This window comes from Ammodytes marinus, assembly GCF_949987685.1.
Source record: "Ammodytes marinus genome assembly, chromosome: 4".
NCBI classification, from domain to species: Eukaryota; Metazoa; Chordata; class Actinopteri; order Uranoscopiformes; family Ammodytidae; genus Ammodytes; species Ammodytes marinus.
In genome coordinates, this window is record NC_137233.1 from 29309656 (window position 1) to 29320505 (window position 10850).

Sequence of the window (10850 nt, forward strand, 5' to 3'; positions counted from 1 at the left end):
CAGCTGGGTACTGCGCCCATCCGTGCCCCTACCTTCACATTACACACACACACACACACACACACACACTCACACACACACACACACGTAAATGTGTGCACCGATGCGTGTGCTCGTGCAGACGTCTGTGAGGAAATCCTCCTGACAAGCAGCAAGGTTTTTCTGATTTCCACACCTCCTGTCTCCTGTCTTGTATTGCTCCATGGCGTGACATATTTCTTCTTCTACCCCCTCTTTCATTTTAGGAAGCCGGTGAGGTCATTCCTTTGATGGTGGCGAGCTGCATCCGCTTCATCAGTCACCATGGTGTGTGTGAAATCCTCCCGTCAACTGATAGTCATCAGCTTTTCCCCCTGTGCACTGATGATTTGCTCTCATTGTTATGTGTCAAATGTGATTGGTTATGGATAGAATTAAACTGGGATTTTTTTTTCTACCGGCACATATTAGTTGTATACAAACATAAAAAAATCTATCTAACTGTAAAACCCATGATAATTGGGCGGGGAAAATGGGTCTTTATTTCTAACACCTCTTATGTGTGTGTGTAGGTATGCAACACGAGGGCATCTTCAGAGTGTCAGGCTCTCAGGTGGATGTCAATGAAATCAAGAGTGCCTTTGAGAGAGGTAAGGCATATCCTACAGCCCAAAAACATGTTCATTTTGAACAGAGTTTTATCCAGTCCTTTTAATATCTTATGATCGTATCCGGATGCAGGTGAGGACCCGCTGTCAGGGGAGCAGAATGATCACGACATGGACTCCATTGCCGGCGTGCTAAAGCTCTACTTCAGAGGCCTGGAGCACGCCCTCTTCCCCAAGGAAGTCTTCCATGACCTCATTTCCTGTGTCTGTGAGTATTATCTCATCCCCCTTTTGTCTTGTTTGTTTGTTGCGAGCGTGTGTTTATGTTTCTTGATTGCCGGATTAATCTCCTGGGTGTCATGGCTGTCTCTGTGTGTGTGTGTGTGTGTGTGTGTGTGTGTGTGTGTGTGTGTGTGTGTGTGTGTGTGTGTGTGTGTGTGTGTGTGTGTGTGTGTGTGTGTGTGTGTGTGTGTGTGTGTGTGTGTGTGTGTGTGTGTGTGTGTGTGTGTGTGTGTGTGTGTGTGTGTGTGTGTGTGTGTGTGTGTGTGTGTGTGTGTGTGTGTGTGTGATGTGTGTGTTGTTGTTTTTCCAGCGATGGAGAGCCTCCAGGAGCGGGCAGTCCACATTAAGAAAGGTCTGCAGTCTCTGCCAAACAGAACGCTCATCATAATGAGATACCTGTTTGCCTTCCTTAACCAGTGAGTAACAAAGGCACGCACAGACACACACAAGCGCACGCACACACACAAACACACAGGATCTGTATTGGACTGGTTGGATTAGGAGTAGTAAGGTTAGTAGTTAAGGCAACATTGTAATTTTTGTTTCACATGTCATGACAAGAGAAACATTAAAGAATTTATCTCACACATTACATAAGGCAACTGCACATTGACAGTAAAACCGGTGTGACGATCAACACCCTTTTGTATTTGAGTTTTGCAATATCCCCCGAGGCATACATTTCTCAAGAAACCAAATGTTTGGTGGTTGTTGGGAGTTTTCAGAAATGGTGACAAACCTAGGCGCTTAACACTAATAGTCTATTTCAGTGTAGAGGAAACAATGGTGGTAAGAGGATAGTGAATCGAGCTCACAAACAAGGCAAGATGGTAGTAGATATTCTTCAGTACTATCATATGTATTAAATCACATGTGCAGCAGGGCAACCGTACTTCTAGACCTTTTCAGTTGATGCTAATACCAGGTCACAATAAGATACCATCAAAGTAAATCATTGTTTATGCACAAAAAAACACAAAACCACAAAAAAGGAACTGTCACTTGCAAAAGTCATATAAAATAATCTAAAAGGGAGATAATCAAATACAATACCAAACACAGGCTAGTCAGATGCGTTAACATAACCCCATGCACACGCAGAAGTTCCATACCGACAGAATGAGGCTAACTTGGCCTTCTCACACTAAATCTAAACATCCTCTAACCTTTTGTGGAGAGCTAGTTATGACCCGAAATGAATTAAATTAATATTCTTACCTCTTTATTAATCAAGGAACTGGAAGTTTCCCTCCTAGAGGAATAGTTGTAATTTCCTCCCCAAGTCAAGTTTATTTGTATATCCCAATGACACAGTGTCTGAATTGTCCCAACAACGTCCGCAAGCCCAAGCTATTTAAAAAGACGAGGACAAACTCCACTAAAACACACACACGCACACACACACACACACACACACACAGAGATACATTCCATGCCGTCCTATCCATCCATTAAAAAACATGACAAAGAAAAAGGGAGGCAGCGAAAGGGGAGTGAAGACCTGATATTTGAGACTCCTGGGTAAACCAAGCGGTCCCAGACAGAAGGAGAGAGCTTCTTCTTCTTTTTGCTTAAGTGATTTACAGTCAGCCCCAGTGCGCCTGCTTCTTTTCAAACAGCGAAAGGCACACACATCGTTGGATAGCCTCTGTCACCACACTGTGTACAAATGAAGTGATGTATGGACACAGGCTCGGGCACTAGTGGTGTTTACTGTTAGACCTCTTGCAATCGGACACACAGACATACATTCACAGTGTATCCACAAGCAGCGGTTACAAATGACATGTCACAGGGCTGTTTGTGTGCATAGTCACTTTTGTGTATATTATGTGTTCAAGAAAAAAAAAGTATGAGGTAGTAGTGCCCTCTGTAAGACTTTGTTTTCCCTTCCCCCCCCCCCAGCCTGTCTCAGTACAGTGAGGACAACATGATGGACCCCTACAACCTGGCCATCTGTTTCGGTCCCACCCTGATGTCGGTCCCTGAAGGCAATGACCAGGTCTCCTGCCAGGCCCATGTCAATGAGCTGATTAAGACCATCATCATCCACCATGACACCATCTTCCCCGGCCTGCAGGACCTGAAGGGCCCCGTCTACAACATCCCCGGAGCCGGAGATGACTTCTGGTGAGGACAAGGGGGACCAGAGTGCACATGTGAAGGGGGGTTGGGGGTGGGGGGGTAATATGTCATGCAGTGTTGGACTTTGAATTGTTAAAAACAGCTGGAGAAAGCCGCTGGTCTATAATAGTAAAAAACCTGCTTGATTTAAACCGAATATCTGTCAAGTTTATAAATCTAAAATGACAATATCTTTTCATTTGGATTGATAAATATGCCTCACTCTTTTCGGATGCTTATCATCCCTAAATTTCATAGAAGGATTTTGTGGATTTGGGTTTTACAGGGGCTTTAAAGCTAGAAGGACAGCAGTGAATGTCCAATTGGAAACTAACTAGAGGGGGGGTTTGGAGATGATGAGGAAGCCAGGGAAGAGGGGGGGCAGAGTGGACTGATTTAGGGTCTGCTGTGGAGTGATGGTGGGGGGGGGGGGACTGGGTTGTCTACTCCACTCAGGTCTAGGGGGGCCACGAGGATCAGCTTACCCTCCATCACACAGATTAAAGCACCGCCTGACCGCATCAGCTGCATGCACAAACTCACACACACACCACAAAGCCCAAAAGGGACAACTTTAAATTTTTGTTCATAGTAATGACAAGGCTCTGCAACAGTTATGGCAATTACTGGCCGTCACTTTCAGTTGTTTAGACCGTACATCACGCTAAAGTTGCTGCTTTCTCTCAACTTTCGAAAGACAGTTCATATTATCATCACTCTGGCAAAGCTGGCTCTGTTGCTACCTTTTTGGGTAATGTGATATATAAGGTACTCTTTACGTGAAATGTTCTAGCAGCTTCGGCAAGTGGACATTCAACAGTTTAACCATACATATTGCAAGGAATTTAAGTGGTTTATTTCAGACACAATATTGATTGATTGATGGCTAAATGTGGCTACTCTCAAACCAACAAAATCAATAAATAAACTGTTAAATTCACTATTTCCCCTCCATAATTATTACTACTCCTGGCAGTGTGGAGTGATCAAGGCAGATGTGCCCAATCGTCTGTACTAATAACTAATTCCTGGCTTTGTCGACGCATGTCTGGGGAAAAAACTATTCCAAGCAGAGACAGACGACTCATTTTGAACTAAAATATTATATCAAGGAGAGTGTGCGAATGTCAACAGTAAACAGTTACCGTGTTGCACGCAGTGTGAGCTTGCGTGATTTCCAAAAGGAACACGTTGTCGAGGCTGTGAGTCATCAACACATGTTTTCAGTCTGGGAGGTTTCTTGTATATTTGTGTCCTCTAACTTCATCTGCCCTCTGTGTGTCCACTGTAGTGACAGTCCACAATGTGAGCCCCCTCTGGTGGAAGAGCCTGCTCCTGACACCGTCTCCGTCATCCACACCAGCGAAGATGGTGCATAACACACACACACACACACACACACACACACACACACACACACACACACACACACACACACACACACACATTTGAATATTACTTTATGTACTATCCTTAAGGAGAAGAGTTTCCTCTTGTTACACCAGTTTATGAGAGCTCCTGCTGCTTTTCTCACCAGTAACCGTGGCTCTAACCATTTAAAAACCAGCACACATCCTGTTCCCTGTAACCTGTTAATGATGCTACTCTGTTACTCTTGCTCAGCTCAGCGCTTTTAACATTTGTGCAGTCACCAAACACGGCAGCACTAACCTTGCTTTGCACTAATCTGGCTTCCCCCCTCTCCTCCACCCCTCTCTCTCTCTCTTTTCTCCCATGTGTTGCTCCCTTCCCCTCTGCTTCTCTGCCCCCCCCCCCCCCCCCCCCCTGCGTCTGTCTTTCCGTCCGTCCTCTGAATCCCAGGGTCCTTGGCTGTTTCAGAGTCTGACCCGATAGAAGCCGTGGCTCGGTTTGACTACTCCGGCCGCACGGTGCGGGAGCTGTCGTTCAAGAAGGGCGCATCTCTGCTCCTGTTCCAGCGCGCCTCTGACGACTGGTGGGAGGGACGCCATAACGGAATGAATGGCCTGGTCCCACACCAGTACATTGTGGTCGCAGACACGTAAGATGGCTTTCAGACACTACTAGTCTTTATCAATTATATTTGCATGAGGAACATAATATAAAATGAAAGAAGTTGCCAGTATCTGTCAACCTGTCAAACGCTAGTCTGTTGTGAAGGTTGATATATATATTTTACTGAGAGAGAGCCACCTGTTGTAGAGTTTTGGAAAAATCCAAACTATGCGGGGTGTCAAAGCAAACAGCAATAAACAAAAAAAACTGAAAGAAATCAGGGTTTTTTTTTATCTAACCAAAAGCAAAAGTTAACACCAAAAGTAGTTCACTGGAAATCCCTGTAGCTAAGGCAGTTAATATGCTCTTGTCTGGATACCAGACAAGAGCCCATACAGTAGTTGCTAATGAGCAGCTGAGTGGTACTTAAAGTCAGCTTTGTCTTTCAGAGGATTGTATCAGTGCTCGAGACAAGCTCTCCCTTGGCTGGCTTTGGCGCAAGATACACAGCACAGCAATGGTGTAAAAAAAAAAAAAAAAAAAAAAAAAAAAAAATATCCTACTGCTTGATTTGTTCCAGGTCTGACGGAGGCCGGGGAAGTCCAAAGGCTGATGTGGACAGCAGGGAGCTGCTGGAGGAGAGGGTGTCTACTAGAGGCAGCGCCGCCTCTCCCACTGGGGCTCACGTGGCCGACATCTACCTGGCCAACCTCAACAAGTGTGTCTCATGTTCAGATACTACAGACTATTCACAGTAAATCACACATTTTCTCATTTGCACCTTTTTTCATTTAATACGACAAAATGTATCATTCAACTTGGCGCCATAATCAAACCATAAAAACACAGGAAATGGTTAAAAAACGGAGTGACTGGAATATTTCTGTCTTGTCTCAGGTTGAGGAAGCGTCCAGAGTCAGGGAGCATCAGGAGAACGTTCCGGGGCTCAGAGAGTGAGAGCAGCGGCCCAGGGCCCAGTGGAGGAGTGAGGACAGCTTCTCTCCCTGTGGGCTCTGCTCTGGTGAAAGAAACGGGAGACAAACGACCTGTCAGCGCTCACAGCATCCTCAACTCAGTCACCCGCCACTCCTCTCTCAAGACCAAGGTACTGTCAACATCTCACCTTCAACAAATCAACCTAGCCAATGGACCAATTGTGTTTTAAATAAGGGAAAAAGGTTAAAAGGCGGTATTATACGGTTTCAGTGGAGAGGGGGATTTGTTTAGATTTGCAGAGCCTGCCGTTAGTTTACAAAACGTATTTACTCAACATGTAATTCTTGGTATTGAATAATTCTATAATTATAAATCAAAACAAAATGATTTTGAGGCACCCTCAACCAAACATAAGACTCTAGAATAGGTCTGGAAACCAAACTGTGGGCCCTGCTGCTGTAAACAACAACAGTAAAACAGTAACTTTACAGGTAGCATTCTAACTTCAAACAGTGTTCCAGGGATCCAATTTTCTTTAGAGTTGGTTTAGTCAGAAATGAGAATACACCCTTCGAAAAATGTTGACTTCTCTGACACAACCCAAAGCTACACAGTGGGCCTTTTAATTGATGGGCATTTTGAACATTTAGGTGGAGAGTCCACAGCTACGCAAGACGACTTCAGCAGGGCGCTCCAAGAGCTTCAGCAACCATAGACCACTGGACCCTGAGGTCATAGCCCAGGTGGAGCACAGCTCACAGGTACAACAGCTGTGATCACTGTTTCTGTGCTTTTATCTAATCTCTTTTTATACCCATTTTATTTCTGTTCTTTCTTATGATAGTATAATGTGTTTTTGTGCCTAGGTGTGTCTGCATGTTTTCTTACTGGACATAGGTTCTGCCTTATTTTTCCTTGTGAAGCACTTTTGTAACAGTGTTAAGAAAGCTGCTGTACAAAATAATAAATGTTAATGTGAATCTGCCACTGCACAATTTTGACTTTGTTCCACCTCTTGCGTTGCAGGACATTGAGGCTGTGATGAGCTCTGCACTGAGTGAGCTTTGTAAACTGGAGAGACAGAGCGTCTCCAAACATACACACGCGCCTGACGTGGTCCTGGACACACTGGAGCAGCTGAAAGGTGTGGGAGGAGGGTTAGGAGGATGTGGAGGAGGGGGGGGAGCCTCTGAGCCCTCCAGCCCGCTCCACTCCTGTCTGCTCCGGGACAGCGAGGGCGGCTCGTCTCACGCCCACCCCCTCCAGCGCAGCGCCTCTTCGGCCAGCGACGTGCCCTCCTCCTTCCGCCCGGTCAAGAGCCAGCCGCGCAGCCCCCTGCCCTCCGCCACATCCCCCTCTCTCTCCTCCTCCTCCCCCCTCTCCTCCTCCGTCCCTTCCTTCAGGGAGCTGCGGCCCCCGGCCACCAGGCCCAAGCCCGTGGTCTTCCCAAAGAATGGAGGTGGTGGCAGTCCAGCAATGGGATCCCCGACCTCCACTGTGCCCCCTACCCCTCCTCCACCACCTCCGCCCCAGTCTAACGACAAATCCTGTCCGGCTTAAGGGGCACTCTACCCCCCCAAATCTGATCCGTGATACTGATTCTTATAAAACTTCTTCAATTCTTACTGCTCTTCTACCAGGGGTGCAGAAAGCACTTCACTTTGTTTCACAGACCCTAACCCACTACTCATCATGTGTAGCATTCACTTTTTTCTTGGTGTCCAGGCAAGCTCCAGACGCCATGTTCCCTTAACAAAGAGTGTCAAGAGCTATTTCTGCCCTCTCCTGGCAGCTCTGCCTTACTACAGGTCAATTATCCCAGGGCGTAGAATGTGTGAACACCTCTCGACAAAAGACACTTTGAAACCTCCAAAGACTCCAGAGATCACTGGATTTTTTTGGAATCTTTCACAAGGGAACAAGGACTCAGGATGGACACCTACAGACCTACACTTTACATACACCAGATTGTGATGTTTGACATTGTGTTTGAGTGAGCGTATAAGAGTGTTACTTACCTTTTTACACACAGATCTAAGTGAGGAACAAAAAAAAGCACTGTTTGATTTTTGTATAGTAGACATGACAGGTTTTTCATTTTTCTTTCTTTCTTTTTTAATGACCCAAGACTAGCGGACTGGAAAGGGAGCGTTTGATTTCCTGAGAATAGACTGTGAAAAGCTAAGCTCTCGCCTGTGTAGTAATGAAACGCATCACTGACTTGCTGCTTCAGAAAGACAGAGGTGAACGTATGAGATGATGATGATGAATGGAGAAGAAAACTGGGCCAAATATGGGTGTAAGTCATGTGATATAATTATTTTATCTCTTTCCTCCAGTGTTTGATATGTTGGTGATTTTTTTTTTATTCTGAATTGCTGTTCAGACTTAGTGCACCACGACAGGAGCATAGGAGGAGCAGTGCAAAAAAAAAAAAACATGGCCAATGGTAATTCTAAATCCAAATATAGCAATAAAAATAATGAAAGCTGGTAGTTTGTGGCATTAGGATGCCTCTTTGCTGCAGCTCTATGGTGTATGTAGAGGACCACTGAAACTCAGCAGAGGCAAAGTTGGACTGCGCACACACGCAAACACACATTTTCTCCAAATGTGTGTGTGTGTGGTAGTGGTGGAGTTTTGTGGCAGCTAAGACGCCTTTCAGGTTTTCCTTGCATGCTGGGGACGTAGACATCAGCCACAATAGTGAGATGGCTGAGCGCATCGGCGCATATATCTGCAGTACCAGCTACACGATAACTTTTAAACAAAGTTACTGCTTGCTCCTTTAACTATATACTTCAGACTTAAAACAGTAAACAAAAAAAAGGGTTTTTATTATTCTAATGATGTGTATGTATGTTTAATAATCATGATGGTAACTGGAAGCATGGAGCGGAGTGTTTTTTAGATAGAAGCACAACCAACCACCTCATCCAATGCGTTCTTAAGCAAAGTATGCTTTTAATTTTTAAATGTCTATAATTTTCTCCCAGCTGTTTTATTAATACTCAAAAACATGTAATGGTGAAATGTTGGAACTGTGTTGCTGTGTCTGGCCGTGTGCATGTGTGTGCGCCTGTGTGAGCATGCGAGTATGTGTATGCACTTCACCTCACCCCACCCACATAAAGGGACTGGATTTAAAAAATAAAGAATAAAAAAAAAGCCTGCAGGGATGCATTAAAGTCTCGTCTTCGGTCAGTGGCAGATGAGGATGAGAAAAACCCAAATCCAAGGACTTCAATGTTTATTTTATTTTTTTCCAATCTTATCTGCTAATATGTACCTTTTTACCAAATTATATCTGATGATGAATTAAGGAATATGTGAATCGTTTTTTTTGCAAACACTGACACGTGCCGTTCAGGGTAAACTGAATAAAGCCTTTTTTGTGTTGTATTTCACCTCCTTGAAAAAGTATTGATCTAAATTTTAACCTTTGTGTCCTCATATCACACCTCCTCCCCCCTTCTCCCAGAAATACAGCACATACTACATTCGTCTAATCTACCAGGTTATGAATTATAATTGTCAAGTGTTCTTTTAATTTTGTATCTCTGTATACTGTTTGTGTATTACCTGGTCTATTTGTGTTGCTCTTACCTCATCGTGACAACTGGAGGGACGAGGGAGTGTGACTTGGTGTGTGTGTTTGTGCTGACGGATAAACTCACCTTATCAACACACACACACACACACACACTCTCACACATATACAGATGTGCATGTGGTTGGTTGGCTGGGTGAGTTTGTTTTTAGTCCGGGCTGTGCCGTCAACAGGAGGCTGGGAACCTCTTCGCTCTAAAAATCAATCATCGTGCACTGGAACAACTTGGCTTGCGTGTGGACTAACCGTGTGGGGGATGATATGTCAGAAATTGAATATGCATTTTATTTTTTACTTTTTGGGTGTCCATTTGAAAACAGCAGAACTAAAAAAAGAAAAAAAGACTGTAATGTCAAATCTATTTATAGTTGTCTCTGTATTACTGGAGAATCCTGTGTTCAGATGTACTTTGTATATACAATGTTGTACATTACAGAGGTACACTCTTTTTTTGGTACAATATTGTACAGTAATAGCAATAGTAGTTTAATCAAATAGGCCTTATATAATTCCATGTGTAGTTCTTGTAGTAGATCTGTTTTTTAATAAACATTGCTTGCTATAAAGATTTGCGAATTCTTTAATGTTTGTATCAAAATAAAGATGAAAATATCACCCATTTCATTTAAGAGAATCATCCGAGTTCCCTTTACTGAACAATATGGTAGTAGTAGACGGTAGTAGTATGCATATCTATCATTTGTGTAAACATTAGGGGGAAAAGAGGGTCAGATCTGGGTTAAGTAGTAGATATCTTGAGCTGTGGAACCGGAATCAGTGTCTGGAGAGAAAAAGTTGTTCATCAGTGCATTTCCTACAGCAATGATTTAATATCAGGGGAAATGAAGTTAACAACAAATCCCTGGTGTAACCTGCAGGGTCTGCAGTGCATTTAGTAGGTTACTCTGTGTATAATATGCAAATGAGTTTTCAGTAACTCGACAGTGGTTCACAAAAAGAAGATGCATCCACACCGTGTTTTGTATAAACCTGCCCTGCGTTCCAATCCCCATACTTCCCTACTATTTAGTATGCAAGAAAAAGATTTAGGATGTCCCAGTATGCACTTCGATTTTAGTATGCTGAAAATAAATAAATGCCCCACTAACTCCAATAGCATATTGGAGTATTCGTTATTATTCTTGACATATATTTTTTTAAATCTTCCTTTTCTGATTTTTTTTCTCCTGTGGCCCTAAAACTCTTCTGTACTTTAGTGTAGTGTAGTAAAAAGAAAGGGTATGTGATTTGGAATGCAGGGCTGGCGTCAAGTCGTACAAATATACAAATATTCTAGCTCTGGATGCCTGTGTAGGTTAATGTGATGCAGGATTGAA

General features: G+C 43.8%; 1 protein-coding gene across 4 annotated transcripts in view; it reads left to right on the forward strand.

Moving 5' to 3' along the window:
- Nucleotides 1–10073, forward strand: part of srgap2 (SLIT-ROBO Rho GTPase activating protein 2) — a 61119-nt gene extending 51046 nt beyond the window's left edge. The window contains exons 13-23 of one of the 4 annotated variants that reach the window (XM_080025662.1): nt 246–306; nt 552–629; nt 721–855; nt 1180–1285; nt 2775–2999; nt 4285–4364; nt 4815–5013; nt 5548–5721; nt 5865–6072; nt 6554–6664; nt 6930–10073. In XM_080025662.1, the coding sequence (XP_079881788.1) occupies nt 246–306; nt 552–629; nt 721–855; nt 1180–1285; nt 2775–2999; nt 4285–4364; nt 4815–5013; nt 5548–5721; nt 5865–6072; nt 6554–6664; nt 6930–7463 (1911 nt within the window). In that variant the 3' untranslated portion in view covers nt 7464–10073. Of the gene's footprint in view, nt 1–245; nt 307–551; nt 630–720; nt 856–1179; nt 1286–2774; nt 3000–4284; nt 4365–4616; nt 4719–4814; nt 5014–5547; nt 5722–5864; nt 6073–6553; nt 6665–6929 lie in introns of those variants that run through there. The other 3 variants (XM_080025664.1, XM_080025663.1, XM_080025665.1) reach the window with 3 other exon arrangements.
- Nucleotides 10074–10850: the final 777 nt, after the last annotated feature.